The 18,344-nt window shown below is 42.9% G+C and overlaps 1 protein-coding gene across 11 annotated transcripts in view; it reads right to left on the reverse strand.

The window, feature by feature from the left end:
- The window catches only part of WDFY4 (WDFY family member 4), a 291,091-nt gene that overhangs the window by 162,065 nt on the left and 110,682 nt on the right, over positions 1–18,344 (reverse strand). For 9 of the 11 annotated variants that reach the window (XM_025880579.2, XM_025880580.2, XM_025880581.2 and 6 more), the window contains 5 exons: positions 18,042–18,141; positions 8,484–8,689; positions 7,483–7,652; positions 5,266–5,391; positions 1,527–1,739 (listed from right to left, as the gene is read on the reverse strand). In XM_025880579.2, coding sequence (XP_025736364.1) covers positions 1,527–1,739; positions 5,266–5,391; positions 7,483–7,652; positions 8,484–8,689; positions 18,042–18,141 — 815 coding nt within the window. The remainder of the gene's footprint in view (positions 1–1,526; positions 1,740–5,265; positions 5,392–7,482; positions 7,653–8,483; positions 8,690–18,041; positions 18,142–18,344) is intronic. The other 2 variants (XM_025880584.2, XM_025880582.2) reach the window with 1 other exon arrangement.

The following is an 18,344-nucleotide window of genomic DNA, read 5'->3' on the forward strand; positions in this document are numbered from 1 at the left end:
GGTGATCTGGACTAAGGATGTCAGGCCACAGACTTCAGGGTCCTGGCCCCCTCCAGAGGCCCTCATTTGGGAGATGATGAGGGGCAGCCTGCAGGATTGGCCTTCCTCCCTGATGGGCCTGGGGGCGCCTGGACTCTGTCCCATCCATCACCCCTCCGTGCTGCCCACAGTGACCTCCTTTGCTCTTTACTGCATCCTTTTTTTAATGCCTACTTTTCCAGTATGTTCCTTTAGTTTATATTAACCCACCAAACCATTTTATCTTTTTGCAAATCTTCTAGTCTTTATATTTAGTTTTTTCATTAAAACTAATTACTCCAATTTTATTTGGCCATTTAATTTTATTTTAAACTGATGGAAAGGACGCGGGTCTTGGGGTGAGACAGTGAGGTTTCAATCTTGGCTCTGTCACTCATGAATCACGTAAATGCTGGCCTATTTCATTCTCTCAAACATTTTGTGAGATGGGTCTTACGGTCTTCACTAACTGCAAGAGAAACTGCTCAGCCCCACTTGGCCTCTCTGGATCTCACTTTCCCCCTTACAGAAACCACCTGCCTAGGGTGCTACTAGGGTTAGGTAAAGCACCAGGCTCAGGACTGTGGTAGGTGTTCAGTAGATGGCAGCTGTCACCACGAACACACTTCTAGAAAAGAGTAGCTGAATGAACACCTTGGTTCTATTCATTCGGTTGTTTAGCAAAGAATTATGGAGCAAATAGTGCATGCCCACACTGTGCTCAGCACGACTTCTAAACCTTCCACTTAGCACTGAGGGCCTTCTAACATGTTCCTTTAGCTATAGTTATGGATTTGCAGACATGCATCACTGGTTCACCCTCCCTGCTGGGGTCTCAGCTTCCTACTGCACCCTAGTAGGGGTGATGAGGGGATGTCTGCCCTTCCTCCCCTGCACCTGCCCTTCCCACTGTCCTTCCCAGCTCCTCTCAGCTGCCGCAAGCTCCCAGCCCACTGAGCTCCCTTGGCCTGTTGGGCCTCTCTTCCCATGGCCCACACTCACGCCATGTTCTCAGGACCCAGTGGACCCTCTGCCCTCCCAGCCTTGGCTTGTCTGGCTCTAAGCTGGGCCTCAGCAAACCCTCTGAATGCAAGGAGTCCCGAGTCATGGCCTGCAAACAGGACGAGGGGCGTGAGACCCAAAGACAGGACACTTCCTGTTCCCTGTCTCCTGTCTGGTGCATGGGCCACTGGCTTCCTGGGATGGAATTTGTGGGTTCATGTTAGCAGTGTGTGAGCATTCCATATAGAACTGGACTTGGTCTGCCACCAAATTTCTCATTACTCAGATTCCATGACAATTCAAAAAATGTCTGCATCTCAAAGATGAAAGTGACCCCAAGCTGCATCTCAGCCAAAAAAAGGAAAATTACCCACGTTGTTTACTTAATGTTTCAGCCAGGTTGCCTTAAAATGCATTTAAATTTGGGGTGGAATTTCACCCTTTGCCCTTGAAGCATGATGACACTCACCCCTGCTCTCAGTGGGCAGAGCAGTGACATGTCCTACCTTGTGGGTTCCCAGAGGGAAGGTGACTGCAGCCAACATCTGGAGGAACTCCGGGGCCCGCCAGGCAGGATCCTGAGGGTAGGTGCTGTGCACAAGGCCAAGGAACTGCAGCACGCTGGCCGGGAAAGTCCGTTCCCAGGTGTCATCTCCAGAGCTTCCTGAGGGCTGAAGGCACACTTCCTGAGAGGCCATGCATGGGAACATGACTGGGGGCTGCAGAGGAGCCAAAGGATTTGAAGTTGAGGGCTTTCTGAGACAGTCAACAACACACCGAATTGTAGACACCTAAGTCTATGGATTAGCCCAGGATACTGGTCATCAGTTGGGAAAGGGTTTAATATGTGCAGGAATTGTTACAAGGGCTTCACACACATTCCTCTTCCCCCCTCACAACCACTCTCTACATTTACCCCTATTTCACAGATGGGAAGACAGAGGCGTGCAGAGAGGTTATATAGCTTGCCAAAGGTTACCTGACAGATAAGGGACAAAGCCAGGAATTGAACCCAGGCAATCTGGCTATAATGTGTGTGTGTGTGTATGTGTGTGTGTGTGTGTGTGTGTGTGTGTGTGATATTATGCTAAGAAAGTACAGATCACACTTTTTGTTCCTTTTAAAAACAAGAATGTATTTAATTTTTATTATATACTCTTTTAGCATGTAATTAGGTGATGATATGCTTTCTTCTTTTAGCCACTTACCTATGACGAATTGCATCAATAGATTTTTTGCATTTTTGCAAAGAGATCACTGAGTCACTACGTTATTCTTTCAGTGCATGTCCTTATTCTGTTTGTAAATATTTTATTTATGATTTTGAGTGCATATTTATAAATGATAGTGGGCTGCAGTTTTCTTTTTGTTATATGTTTGTCAGGTTTTGATATAAATATTATGCTAGCTTTACTGAAAAAAAAACTGTTCTCCTTTCTTTTTATTCAAGAAGATGTTAAATCCATAATTCTTTTTTTTTTATTTTTTTTATTGTTATGTTAATCACCATATATTACATCATTAGTTTTTGATGCAGTGTTCCATGATTCATTGTTTGTTCATAACACCCAGTGCTCCATGCAGAACGTGCCCTCCTCAATACCCATCACCAGGCTAACCCATCCCCCCACCCCCCTACCCTCTAGAACCCTCAGTTTGTTTTTCAGAGTCCATCATCTCTCATGGTTCGTCTCCCCCTCTGACATACTCCCCTTTTCTTCCTCTCCTGTTATCTTCTTCTTTTCCTTTTTTCTTAAAATATGTTGCGTTATTTGTTTCAGAAGTACAGATCTGTGATTCAACAGTCTTGCACAATTCACAGCGCTCACCGTAGCACATACCCTCCCCAATGTCTATCACCCAGCCATCCCATCCCTCCCACCCCCAACCACTCCAGTAACACTCAGTTTGTTTCCTGAGATTAAGAATTCCTCATATCAGTGAGGTCATGTGATACATGTCTTTCTCTGATTGACTTATTTCACTCAGCATAACACCCTCCAGTTCCATCCAGGTCGTTGCAAATGGCAAGATCTCATTCCTTTTGATGGCTGCATAATATTCCATTGTGTATATATACCACATCTTCTTTATCCATTCATCTGTCGATGGGCATCTTGGCTCTTTCCACAGTTTGGCTATTGTGGACATTGCTGCTATAAACATTGGGGTACACGTACCCCTTCGGGTCCCTACATTTGTATCTTCGTTAAATCCATAATTCTTGTATTATTTAAGTTGTTCCTATGAAACTCTTGGGTCCCAATTTTTTTTTCATTATTGCTTTGTTGAGGCTCTTAAATGTCTCTTTGACCTTGTTTATGTAATAGATATTTTATTCAGTTTTTACAAATAGTCTCTTTTAATTCATTTAATTTTCTGTATGATTACTTCTCCCTTCTTATTCTGTATTTGTAGGGTCATGCTGTCTTTACCCCGAACACTCCCATTACCTAAGGAGCTGAGGACTTGTGGATTGATTTAAAGAACCAACTTTGGATATATTCTCCAGATTTTTTTTTCTGTCTAGTTTTAAGCTTTTGATATTTGGCATCTTCTTTTTTTTTTTTTTTTTTTGTTTTCTAGAATTAATGTGACTGCAGTTTTTAAAGACCTCTTGACTCAAATTTTTTAATGTCCATGTGGTTAAACTTTTTGTTTTTTATTGTTGTTATCCATTTCATTTTGTTTTGTCCTACTCAAAGAATATGAACTGTACACTTTCCTCCTTTGGCAAATTTACTCATGGTTCCATTATAGACCTAATGTTCAAGGAATTTTGAGGTTGGGTGCCTGAAAAAATGCATATTTGCTGTTTGTAGCATTAAGAATTTGTTACCTTTCTAACCAGTTAATGTTATTTTTAAAAAGCAAGCAAAATGAATAACATGAAAGCATGTAAAATAAAGAAAATCTATAGTATGCTGAGAGAAGTAAAAAAAAAAAGAGAGAGAGAGAGACCAAGCATTTACATTATAATGTCAAACATAAAATGGTTATCTGGTATATTACAGATGTGACTCTTAAACTGGATTAAAGCCAAGACCCAACAGCTGAGGCTGTGAGGACTGGGCTGGGCACTCCTATACAAGATGGTGGGATGTACATTGGATGGAGGAACATGTATGTATAATGTCTAATGCAACCTTCCTGAGAAGTGGGTCCAAAAGAAAATACATGAAGGATACTTTGACCCACTATCCTACATCCCAGAATTCACACTAAGAAGAATATCAAACTACAGAGAAAGGATATCTGCTCGAGAAAGTTTATTACAGACTTTTTGTAACAATGAACATTCTTAAAAACAACATAAATTTCCATGTACATGTATAGATAATTCCCAACAATATGTTGAGAAAAAAAGGCAAGAGGGGTTTATGTGGCTTAACCCTCTGTAAGACTATGGTATAATCTTAGGTGTCTGGAAGAACATTCCACTAAAGTTCACAGTGGTTATCCCTGCATGGGTGTGTTTCAGGTGATTTTTACTTTCTATTTTTCTCTTTTGTTTAAATTGTAAAGGGTAAGCATGCATCATTTTACAGAAGCAATAAGGTTTCCCCACACAGAATCAAGCCTCCAGTCAACGTTTGGGGTCTACAGAATGAAGTCAGAAGTTTTCAGTCTCCATGCAAATTCTTGTTGCTCTGGCTCACAATTACTCCCATTCACAGGCCACAAGGCCTTCACCCCCTCACACTTGCCTTCATGTCAAAAATGACCTCTCCACCTATCTCTAGTGGACCCTGAAGGCCTGAGTTAATGGCTGTCCATGTCATGTATGTAGTTGGTGGGCATCTGTCTTCTCTAACAGGTTTCTACCTCACAGCTCACTCATGTGTGAGGCCCACCTGTCACGGCAGAAGTTAACTCTTTGAGGAAAGAGGCCCCGTTCCACCCCCTACCAGCCCCTCAAGCGCCTGACCTAAAGCAGTTGCTCAGAAATGTTCCCCTGACTGAAGGCATTAAATCTCCCAGTGAAGAAACTTAAATATATGTAAACAAATGAGAAATAGATGTCTTCTGGCAAGAGTGCTTAAACTCCACTAGGGACACTTCGGCTGGGTTTTCCACTGAGCACCCAAGTTATCACAAGGAACCCACCTTGCCTCTTCTATCAAGCATTCTGAATAACACTTGCTAATTATCAGCAAGAGAAGCTGCTGGAAAAAGTCAAGATGACTCTTCCAAACTTGTCTTCCCATCAGAACCTCCTCATGAGATGTAGGGAATGGGTCTCACCTGGTTCATGGTGGCTTTCAGCATTTCCAGAAGCAGCAGGGCACCTTCAGTGCACAGCCCAGCCCGGAGGACTTCTTCATTGTGGTGCTTCTGCAGGAGCCACTGGAGCATGGTATCCAGGCTCTCCTGAAAGAGGGGGCAAGGGCTGTAGAGAGACATACGGAGGCACACCAAGGGGACTGGCTTTCCAGCCAACACATCATGTTTCCCAGGGGACCTGAGTGGGAAAGGCAAAACAGCACAGTAGTAGCCTAGGTGGCTAGCCCATGTGGAGACCTTCAGCCCCCTCAGTGGTGCATAAGGGAAATACACACCTCCAAGGAGATGCTGCAGACCCACCAGCAATTTACATCGAATTTAGCTCTTTCATTTGGTTTGAGATCACAACCAACTTTAAGGAATTTTTGTAAATGAGATTACAGAGGACATATGAGGAATTCAAAGTCTTTGGGGAAAGTGCCGAGTGTAGCAGAGGGAACATGGGGGTTGACCAGTGGGGCAATCTGACTTTGCCTCTTGAAAAGCTGGGCTTATGCAAGCTATTCAGCCTTTCAGTTTCCTTCTCTGTAAAATGAAAATTCCATTCTCTACCCCATGGGATGGTTATAAATATCAAGTGAAATAAAATATGTAAAACATCTATCACGGGTCCTGACATTCAGCAGATGTTTTTGTTCCCTATGATACATTCTTGGAGAAATAGAAATACAGTGTTTCAGTGAACCTAGCACAGCATATTAAGAACTTTATTTTGAAGTGTGATCTCTAATATTATTAGCATATATCAAGATTTAGATAGGTCAAATATAAGGATGTGCAAGACAGGTAGATTTTCTAGCCTTCTATTTACAGAGCCATGCCCCTCCCCCAATTTCAACTCAGTGCAATTTAACTCAACTCAATTGAGACTGAGAAACAATTTCTGAATCTACTATTTTTCAGGCACCCAGGAAGGTAAGAAGTAGGGTCTGTTCATGAGGAGCTCAGGGGCTAAGGAGAGAGGAAATCATGTAACTGTGTCAGTGCCATATAAGGGGAAGGTGTGCTAAGGCACACAGAAGGAATGAGTCCCCCTGTCTAGGGATCTAAGCAAGAGGTGGAATCTGAGCTGAGTACTGAGGGATGACCCCTCACCAGGCAGGTGACATGGGAGTAAGAGCTCATTAAAGGTACAGGGGAGGCAAGCACAAAGCAGCCGGTCTTATTGGAGAGGTGACTCAGGAGGTTCACAGCACAAAGGGCAGGCAAGCAAAGAAGCTGGTCAGGCACCCAATCACATAGGGTCTTGATGCCGGCTATGGAGTCTGAACCCGATCCCACAGGGGGGATCATGAAGCCTCGGATGTGGTGCAAATGAATGAGTGAGTGGGTGTATGGTGAGAAGGTATACGTAGTGAGTGTAGGCTCCTCTTTGGAGAAATTTGGCTAAAGAAGGACAGGAGGATGATGAATAAGACAGCAGTTGGTCAAGAGTGTGAGTCAATGGGAGCACCTTCTGGTTTTAGGTGGGACACAGTTCACTGTACATATGGCCTATGGGGAAAGATTCCATAGAAAAGGAGGCGCTAAAATACAGGAGAAAGAAGGGCCAACCACTGGTGAGGTCACTCAGGAAAGGAGCCTGGATCAGCCTGGAAGAGCTACCCTTTGCCAGTGGCAATAGAAAGAGGGTGATGAAGAGGGTCATGGCATAAACAGGGGGTGGAAAGTGGGGTGCCAAGGCAATGCCCCACTCTGGGGTCCTCCACTCCCACGGTGAGGTAAGTCATCTGAGCAAAGGGCAGCTTTAGGGCAGAAGACTTGAGAGTACATATGGTTTACACTAAAATGTAGGGGAATCGAGGGGCATGGCTAAGGTAAAGAGACATGCTTTTTCAGAAGGCATAAACTGAGGATCTAATTCTGTGGTGGCAGCAATTCCCCTCCCCGTGCCACCCCCATCATCATGTGACTTCTCTAGCCATGCCCAGAAGGAGAAAGCCTTAAAACACAGACCTGCTGGCAGGGAGGATGAGAGGCAGAGGCCCTGGAGCTCAGGGGATCTGAAGGGCTAGCCAAGGGGGTGGCACTGTGAGGGAAGGAAGTGGGTCAGAACACAACACAAGTTGGAGGAAGTGGATGGAGGTAGGGATGGAGAATCTTAGGGAACCGTCTTGGTCACATGGGATCAGAAAACCAGGGGTGTCACTCCCTCCCAGGGGCACTCCAAGAACCTACTTTGGGTCTATCCATCAGCTCGGTAAGTGGCGTCTGCAGGAAGAAGGTGGACACAATGAGGTAGACTTCCGGAATATGCACATGGTGGCCCAGAAAGTCCTTCAAGACGCGGAACCCAGGAAGCAGGCAGGGGCTCTGGTCAGGCATGGGGGACTGGCTCTTCAGGTTATCTATTGATCAGGTGGAAGGGGCACAAAATCCAACTGAAAACAATGGCTATTGTTTCTGGTCAATGTGGGGATTGGGCACACAAAGGAATTCCCTGCCACCTACCCATCCCACAGAAATGCCAGATAGAAATATATGTCATACATACATGGGCATAAGAAAGTATTCAACAAGAGTTCCTTTTCCTATTCCTGACATACTCATTCATTCCTTCATTCATTTATTCAAAAACAGATACTTATTTAGTGTCTACCACCTTAGGGGAAGTAAGGCAACTTTATACTAAGCAATAGGGACATAGCATTTCAACAAAATATACAGAACCCTAGACCCTCATCAAGTACTTAGAATGTAGTGGGACGGAGGGACATTGAGGAATTAAATACCAAAATAAATATATGCTTGTGAATTGTGACAAGCACCATAAAGAAAAGTAACTGGGGCAAAGAGAGTGTAACAGAGGCACCCTAATTCAGGTGGGACCCTCCTCTCCTGCAGGAAGTGGCATTTGAACTGAGACCTGAGAGATGAACCCACACCAGCCAGGAGAGCCTTGCTGGTGTTGTGGGTTGGGGGAAACATTTCAGGAAGAGAAAAAGAGCTCAGGAGATTTTGAGGAATGGAAGGAAGCCCCCAGCATCAGGAAAGCAGTGAGGACAAAAGAGGATCCTGACCAGGAAGTAGGAAGGGACTGGGGCTGGTCGGGGTCAGGGGTCAAGGTGATCCTACTGCAAGAGCTGTGAAGGCCCCAAGCAGGAAGGAGCCTGCCAGGTCCTCACTCACAACCCAGGATGAGGTGGCACCCCACCTCCTGGTAAAGGCCACACACTCACCTATCATAATGTCCACGCCCTCAGAGCCGCGCTCCACCCAGGATCCCGCACAGAGACCATCTTTAAATTTCCCGCGGAGGGAGGGGCTCGCCAAAAAGTGCAGCAGCAGTTTCAACCCCAACACAGTTGTGCTGGGATGCACATGGCCCTGCACAAGGAGCAGGAACCAGTCAGGCCCCAGGTTCAGAAACAGCTCTTCCTTTATCCTGCGGGGGTCAATAAATGCAATAAATTATCTCTCAGTCTGTGAGCAAAGAACATGTCCAGAAAATACAAATAATGTCCAGCCTCACTTGTCACCTAGAAGAGGCAAATTCAGGTTAATTTGGATGTTTACTTAGTGAAGAACATGTTATATTTTTTAAAGAATGGTAAAATAAAATGCTGGCAAGGTTGCTGTTAAATGGCTGAATATGTTTATTAACAGCTGAAGGTAAATTGGCTAAACTATTCAAAGCAATTGAAAACTGTATCAACTGATGTACAAATGTTCAGGCCCCTTGATAGCCCTATCCACTAGTATTCATACTTACAGAGTCTGACTAGCCACCCATCTAATTATATCAGTACAGTCACATAAAACACATAATGATTAGTTAACTCCCTTTTCAAATCCATGGGTCAAAATTAATCTAAATGGAATAGTCCAATATTTATGCAACTTAGGTGGAGGAGCAAGATAGCAGAGACCTAAATTTCGTCTGGTCTCAGGAATTCAGCTGGATAGGGATCAAACCATCCTGAACACCTACGAACTCAACAGGAGATCAAAGAAAAGAACAGCAGCAACTCTCTGAATAGAAAAGCGACCACTTTCTGGAAGGTAGGACGTGCGGAGAAGTGAATCCGAGGCGATATTTGGGAGGATAGACAGAAGGGGAGGGGGCCTCCGTCGGCCGCTTCTGGCAAGTGATAGAGCAGCGGAGCACAATATTGGAACTTTTAGAAGTGGGCTCCACTGAGGGACGTCGCTCCAGTGGCTAAGCTGGGGGTGGAACCCTCACGGGACAGTGTGGTCTCAGGACCCTTGGGGTCACAGAAAAACCAAGGGATGCCTAAGTGCAGCAGAGCTCCTGGGTATCAGAGCAGGGAAGCCTGCTGTAGAGATGGAGCCAAGGCACAGGCTCTCAGCTCGGGGTTACCATAAACTGTGATCAGTGACAGTCGGGCCACTGCTCCTCCAGCAGGGACCCAACAAGCGGAAGATCCAGGGAGACCCCCTTCCTTCCCCGGGGAGGAGCGGCGCCAGAGCACACTGCAGGGATCTGCTGGGTTTGGAGACTCCATACGGGGTCGGGTGCCAGAGATAGAAACACTTGGTCACAGGCCGGGGGAGCATGCAGTGCAGCCGGAGACCGGGCAGACGGGAGCGATTGACTGCTTTTCTCTGGGGGTGCACTGAAGACCAGGCCCCAAGTTCTTGGCTGCTCCGGGGTGGAGATTGGGAGGCCATCACTTTCACTCTCGTCCTCCAGAGCGTTAGGGAAAGCTTGCAGGGAACAAAAGCTCCCGAAAGCAAACCCAAGCAGATTGCCCTGCCTGGACCGGCAAGGGTGAGGCAATTCCGCCTCTGGCAAAGACATTTGGGAACCAGGGCAACAGGGCCCTCCCCCAGAAGATCAGCACGAACAGCCAGCCAAGACCAAGTTTACCGATCAACGAGAACGGGAGAACTCCAGCACTAGGGGAATACTGCACATAGAATTCATGGCTTTTTTACCATGATTCATTAGTCTTTCAAAGTTACTTTTTTTAACTTTCTTTTTTTTTATTTTTTCTTTTTCCCGTTTTCAACCAACATCTTATCAATCCCTTTTTAAATTTTTTTTTTATTTTTCAATTTTAGAGTCATATTCTATCCCTTCATAATAGTTACCCTTATTTTTGGCATATATATATAAAGTTGTTCTCTCTTTAAAATTTTGAGATACAGTTTCATCTAACATATCAAACTATACCCTAAATCTCTAGTGTATGGTTTTGTTCTAGTCTCCTGCCTAATCACATTCTCTCCCCCTTTTGGTTATTTCTCTGTTTTTTTTTTTTTTTAATCTTCTTCATTCTTTTTTCAAACACCTTCTTATCAATTCCTTTTTTAAAATTTTTTATAATTTTCATCTTTACAGTCATATTCCATCCCTTCATCGTATCTACCCTTATTTTGTACATATTTAAGTCTTTCTTTCTTTAAGCTTTTAGGAGGCACTTTCTTCTAACAGACCAAAATACACCCAAAATCTAGTGTGTGGCACTGATCTATGCACAAGCCTGATCATATTTGATCATATTCTGGTTTTTTTGTTTTATTCTGTTTTTGTTTTTGTCTTTTTCTTTTTCTTTTTCTTTTTTTTTCTCTTTCTTTTTTCTTTCCTTCCCTTTCTTGTCCCCTGGTTTCAGGTCTTTTCTGATTTGTTTAGAGTATATTTTCTGGGGACGTTGTTACCCTGTTAGCATTTTGTTCTCTCATTCATCTACTCTCCTCTGGACAAAATGACAAGACGAAAAAAATCATCTCAACAAAAAGAACAAGAGGTAGTACCGTCTGCCAGGGACCTACTCAATACGGACATTAGTACGATGTCAGACTAGAGTTCAGAATCATGATTTTAAAGATACTAGCTGGGCTTGAAAAAAGCATGGAAGTTATTAGAGAAACCCTTTCTGGAGAAATAAAAGAACTAAAATCTAACCAAGTCGAAATCAAAAAGGCTATTAATGAGGTGCAATCAAAAATGGGGGCACTAACTGCTGGGATAAATGAGGCAGAAGAGAGAATCAGCGATATAGAAGACCAAATGATGGAAAACAAAGAAGCTGAGAAGAAGAGACATAAACAACTACTGGATCACAAGGGCAGAATTCGAGAGATAAGCAATACGATAAGACGAAACAACATTAGAATAACTGGGATCCCAGAAGAAGAAGAAAGAGAGAGAGGGGTAGAAGGTATACTGGAGCAAATTATAGCAGAGAACTTCCCTAATGTGGGGAAGGAAACAGGCATCAAAATCCAGGAGGCACAGAGAACCCCTCTCAAAATCAATAAAAATAGGTCAACACCCTGACATCCAATAGTAAAACTTATGAGTCTTAGAGACAAAGAGAAAATCCTGAAAGCAACTCGGGAGAAGAGATCTGTAACCTATAATGGTAGAAACATTAGATTGGCAACAGACCTATCCACAGAGACCTGGCAGGCCAGAAAGGACTGGCATGATATCTTCAGAGCACTAAACGAGAAAAATATGCAGCCAAGAATACTATATCCAGCTAGGCTGTCATTGAAAATAGGAGGAGAGATACAAAGCTTCCAGGACAAACAAAAACTAAAGGAATTTGCAAACATGAAACCAGTCCTCCAAGAAATATTGAAAGGGGTCCTCTAAGCAAAGAGAGAGCCTAAAAGCAGCATAGACCAGAAAGGAACACAGACAACATACAGTAACAGTCACCTTACAGGCAATCCAATGGCACTACATTCATACCTTTCAATAGTTACCCTGAATGTAAATGGGCTAAATGTCCCAATCAAAAGACACAGGCTATCAGATTGGATTAAAAAACAAGACCCATCAATATGCTGTCTGCAAGAGACTCATTTTAGACCCAAAGACCCCCCAGATTGAAAGTGAGGAGGTGGAAAACCATTTACCATGCTAATGGACACCAAAAGAAAGCTGGGGTGGCAATCCTTATATCAGACAAACTAGATTTTAAAACAAAGACTGTAATAAGAGATGAAGAAGGACACTATATCCTACTTCAAGGGTCTATCCAACAAGAAGATCTAACAATTGTAAATATCTATGCCCCGAACATGGGAGCAGCCAATTATATAAGGCACTTAATAACAAAAGCAAAGAAACACATTGACAACAATACAATAATAGTGGGGGACTTTAACACCCCCCTGACTGAAATGGACAGATCATCTAAGCAAAAGATCAACAAGGAAATAAAGACTTTAAATGACACTGGACCAAATGGACTTCACAGACATATTCAGAACATTCCATCCCAAAGCAACGGAATACACATTCTTCTCTAGTGCCCATGGAACATTCTCCAGAATTGATCACATCCTAGGTCACAAATCAGGTCTCAACTGGTACCAAAAGATTGGGATCATTCCCTGCATATTTTCAGACCACAATGCTTTGAAACTAGAACTCAATCACAAGAGGAAAGTCGGAAAGAACTCAAATACATGAAGGCTAAAGAGCATCGTACTAAAGAATGAATGGGTCAACCAGGAAATTAAAGAAGAATTAAAAAAATTCATGGAAACCAATGAAAATGAAAACACAACTGTTCAAAATCTTTGGGATACAGCAAAGGCAGTCCTGAGAGGGAAGTATATAGCAATACAAGCCTTTCTCAAGAAACAAGAAAGATCTCAAATACACAACCTAACCCTACACCTAAAGGAGCTGGAGAAAGAACAGCAAATAAAGCCTAAACCCAGCAGGAGAAGAGAAATAATAAAGATCGGAGCAGAAATCAATGAAATAGAAACCAAAAAAACAGTAGAACAGATCCACGAAACTAGGAGCTGGTTCTTTGAAAGAATTAACAAGATGGATAAACCCCTGGCCAGACTTATCAAAAAGAAAAGAGAAATGACCCAAATCAACAAAATCATGAATGAAGGAGGAGAGATCACAACCAGCACCAAAAAAATACAAACAATTATAAGAACATATTAGGAGCAACTCTATGCCAGCAAATTAGATAACCTGGAAGAAATGGATGTATTCCTAGAGATGTATCAACCACCAAAATTGAATCAGGAAGAAATAGAAAACCTGAACAGACCTATAATCACTAAGGAAATTGAAGTAGTCATCAAAAGTCTCCCAACAAACAAAAGCCCAGGGCCAGATGGCTTCCCAGGGGAATTCTAGCAGACATTTAAAGAAGAATTAATACCTATTCTCCTGAAACTGTTCCAAAAAAGGAGAAATGGAAGGAAAACTTCCAAACTCATTTTATGAGGCCACCATTACCTTGATCCCAAAACCAGACAAAGACCCCATCAAAAAGGAGAATTACAGACCAATATCCTTGATGAACATGGATGCAAAAATTCTCACCAAAATACTAGCCGATAGGATCCAACAGTACATTAAAAGGATTATTCACCACGACCAAGTGGGATTTATCCCTGGGCTGCAAGGCTGGTTCACCACCCGCAAATCAATCAACGTGATACAATACATTAACAAAAGAAAGAACGAGAATCATATGATCCTCTCAATAGATGCAGAAAAAGCATTTGACAAAGGACAGCAACCTTTCTTGATCAAAACTCTTCAGAGTATAGGAAAAGAGGGTACATACCTCAATATCATAAAAGCCATCTATGAAAAACCTACAGTAAATATTATTCTCAATGGGGAAAAACTGAGAGCTTTCCCCCTAAGGTCAGGAACGGGGCAGGGATGTCCACTATCACCACTGCTGTTCAACATAGTATTAGAAGTCCTAGCCACAGCAATCAGACAACAAAAAGAAATCAAAGGCATCCAAATTGGCAAAGAGGAAGCCAAACTCTCACTGTTTACAGATGATATGATACTTTATACGGAAAACCCAAAAGACTCCACCCCAAAACTGCTAGAACTCATACAGGAATTCAGTCAAGTAGCAGGATATAAAATCAATGCACAGAAATCAATGGCATTCCTATACACCAACAGCAAGACAGAAGAGAGACAAATTAAGGAGTCGATCCCATTTACAATTGCACCCAAAAGCATAAGATACCTAGGAATAAATCTAACCAAAGAGGCAAAGGATCTGTACTCAGAAAAGTATAAAATACTCATGAAAGAAATTGAGGAAGACACAAAGAAATGGAAAAACGTTCCATGCTCATGGATTGGAAGAATAAACATTGCTACCTAGAGCAATCTACACATTCAATGCAATCCCCATCAAAATACCATCCACTTTTTTCAAAGAAATGGAACAAATAATCCTAAAATTTGTATGGCACAAGAAAAGACTCCGAATAGCCAGAGGAATGTTGAAAAAGAAAAGCAAAGCTGGCGGCATCACAATTCCGGACTTCCAGCTCTATTACAAAGCTGTCATCATCAAGACAGTATGGGACTGGCACAAACACAGACACATAGAACAATGGAACAGAACAGAGAGCCCAGAAATGGACCCTCAACTCTATGGTCAACTTATCTTTGACAAAGCAGGAAAGAATGTCCAATGGAAAAAAGACAGTCTCTTCAACAAATGCTGTTGGGAACATTGGACAGCCACCTGCAGAAGAATGAAACTGGACCATTTCCTTACACCACACACAAAAACAGACTCAAAATGGTTGAAAGACCTAAATGTGAGACAGGAGTCCATCAAAATCCTAAAGGAGAACACAGGTAGCAACCTCTTCGATCTCAGCCGCAGCAACTTCTTCCTAGAAACATCGCCAAAGGCACGGGAAGCCAGGGCAAAAATGAACTATTGGGATTTCATCAAGATAAAAAGCTTTTGCACAGCAAAAGAAACAGTCCACAAAACCAAAAGACAACCGACAGAATGGGAGAAAATATTTGCAAATGACATATCAGATAAAGGGCTAGTATCCAAAATCTATAAAGAACTTATCAAACTCAACACCCAAAGAACAAATAATCCAATCAAGAAATGAGCAGAAGACATGAACAGACATTTTTCCAAAGAAGACATCCAAATGGCCAACAGACACATGAAAAAGTGCTCAACATCGCTCGGCATCAGGGAAATCCAAATCCAAACCTCAATGAGATACCACCTCACACCAGTCAGAATGGCTAAAATTAACAAGTCAGGAAACGACAGATGTTGGCAGGGATGCAGAGAAAGGGGAACCCTCCTACACTGTTGGTGGGAATGCAAGCTGGTGCAACCCCTCTGGAAAACAGTATGGAGGTTCCTCAAACAGTTGAAAATAGAGCTACCATACGATCCAGCAATTGCACTACTGGGTATTTACCACAAAGATACAAATGTAGGGATCCAAAGGGGTACGTGCACCCCAATGTTTATAGCAGCAATGTCCACAATAGCCAAACTGTGGAAAGAGCCAAGATGGCCATCGACAGATGAATGGATAAAGAAGATTTGGTATATATATATATAATGGAATATTATGCAGCCATCAAAAGGAATGAGATCTTGCCATTTGCAACGACGTGGATGGAACTGGAGGGTGTGATGCTGAGTGAAATAAGTCAATCAGAGAAAGACATGTATGATATGACCTCACTGATATGAGGAATTCTTAATCTCAGGAACCAAACTGAGTGTTGCTGGAGTGGTGGGGGGTGGGAGGGATGGGGTGGCTGGGTGATAGACATTGAGGAGGGTATGTGCTATGGTGAGCGCTGTGAATTGTGCAAGACTGTTGAATCATAGATCTGTACCTCTGAAACAAATATTGCAATATATGCTAAGAAAAAAAAATAAAGAAGAAGATAGCAGGAGGGGAAGAATGAAGGGGGGAAATCGGAGGGCAGACAAACCATGAGAGACAATGGACTCTGAAAAACAAATGGAGGGTTCTAGAGGGGAGGGGGGTGGAGGGATGGGTTAGTCTGGTGATGGGTATTAAAGAGGGCACGTTCTGCGTGGAGCACTGGGTGTTACGCACAATGAATCATGGAACACTACATCAAAAACTAATGATGTAATGTATGGTGATTAACATAACAATAAAAAATTAAAAAATTTTAAAGAAAAAAATGAATTTAAAAATGATGAGTTTGGGGAATATAAACTTGCTAGAAGGGACTGGAGGGCAGGGAGGTGGCCAACCAAACTTCGGGGTTAATGGCTTAGCAAAGGACTCTGCCTCCTGGGAGCCAGAGAAGGGCCCATCTTTGCTGGGCAGTGTTCTCAGTGCCAGCTGCCAGACTAAGGCGTGAGGCTGTGGCCACTGGGCTAGGAGTCAAGAAACTGTCCTCTCTTCTACCCCTGCCTCTTTTGACTAACTTGATGACTTTGGCAGGGCTCTTGTTGAGCTCTGGTCATTTTTCTTGATGTTGATGATGGTGGTGATGATGATTGTAGTAATGATGGTGATGGTGATGATGATGATGATGGTGGTACTGATGATGATAATGATGGTGACGGTGATGATGATGATGACAGTTGTAGTGATGATGATAATGATGGTCATGGTGATGATGATGATGATGGTGGTAGTGATGATGATCATGATGGTGATGGTGATGATGGTGGTGGGAATGATGATGATAATGATGGTGATGGCGATGATGGTAGTGGTGATAATGATGGTGATGGTGATGATGGTGGTGGTAATGATGATGATAATGATGGTGATGGCAATGATGATGATGGTGGTAGTGATGATAATGATGGTGATGGTGATGGTGGTGGTGGTGATGATGATGATGACGATGATGGCAGTGATGGTGAGATGATGATGATGACAGCACTTAGCTTATGAAGTACTTACAGTATCCCAGACACTGTGCTTAGGGCTACCCACATATTAACTTCCATCTTTAGCAGGTACTAATTTTATCCTCAGATAGATAAGCAGAAGAAGGCATAGAAGGCTTAACTAACCTCCCCAAGGCTCTGGAAGCAGAGCTGGGCTTTGAACCCAGGAGGTCCAGAGATCAGAGCCCCAGTGCTTAAGCACTACACTATATTCTCATTCAAAAAGATGAACAAGGAAAGAGTTGGACTAGCTCATCTCCAGGGCATCTTCCAGTTCTACCGTGCTTAGATTCTAGGAATGCAGACTTTTAAAGCACTAGGCTTTAAAGTCTGTTTTACTGAAGAGTGACTCCCTACCCCATTCCTCTGTTTGCAAGGCTGTTTTACTGAAGGGTGACTCCCTACCCCATTCCTCTGTCCCCCAAACACACATACACACGAAAATGGCAACTCAGCAGGAGCAAGTATCTAGACTGACTTCCTCGCACTGCATTCTCGGAGTGAGAAACGGTGTCTGGCACACAGTAGTTGCTCAAGAAACAGTTGTTGAATGAATGACTCCAGAGTTGGACATAAAGCAGGCAGTCAAGGGGAGAGCGTTAATGCAATTTTGGGGTTACACATTGTTTTAAAGTTAACTGAAGGCAGATACTTCCTTTTCCAACTTGGAAAAGTAACTAAAAAACTGACAGTAAATAGCAGAAGAATTTGGCAAGGCTTTTCCTTGATAGATGTTATTTAGGCTAACCATTTCTCCATTCTATTGTCTGCCAAGTACAGGACATCAAAATCAGTAATTGTCACAACTGCCAAAACAATAACAATTACACTATAGCAATGGTGACAAAAGGAGCTTATTGTAATTATACCAAATCTGTTCTGAGTTACTCATGCCCATTGCACATTTGCATCAGAATATCTTAGGGCAAGGTCTGCTTTATTGGGTGGAGAGAATATAATTTTCTTTCTGACTGGTACAGGAAACACACCGCAGAAAACCGACTTGGAGATGCTAAACTTTTCATTAAGAAAAGGTTTTAATACTGCACCCTGTATGAGGCAACTTCATGCCAAATCGCTCTTCCTGGAGCTACTTACTCAGAGGACAGATGAAGTTGGGAGGAAGATATTACGCTGAACAGCATCTCCAGCAACTGGTTTCTGAGCCAGATTGTCTTTCCAGATGTTTGGCTTCCAGCTACAAAAAAGGGAAATTCAGATTTGAGAGAAAACGGATGTAAAGAGATATAATATTTGCTGCAGTAAGCAATTGTATTCACCAAATGCTTAGTTCACTCAGGAATTTAGGCATGGATGAGACTCGAAATTTTGGCATTCGAGTCTAGACTTCTATGCAATGCTTAAAAAGAATTTCAGGAAATGTTCCTAAAGTTCCATTTA

This window comes from Callorhinus ursinus, unplaced genomic scaffold (assembly GCF_003265705.2).
Source record: "Callorhinus ursinus isolate GAN/ISIS: 27379988/994484 unplaced genomic scaffold, GSC_fseal_2.0 scaffold20, whole genome shotgun sequence".
Classification (NCBI taxonomy): domain Eukaryota; kingdom Metazoa; phylum Chordata; class Mammalia; order Carnivora; family Otariidae; genus Callorhinus; species Callorhinus ursinus.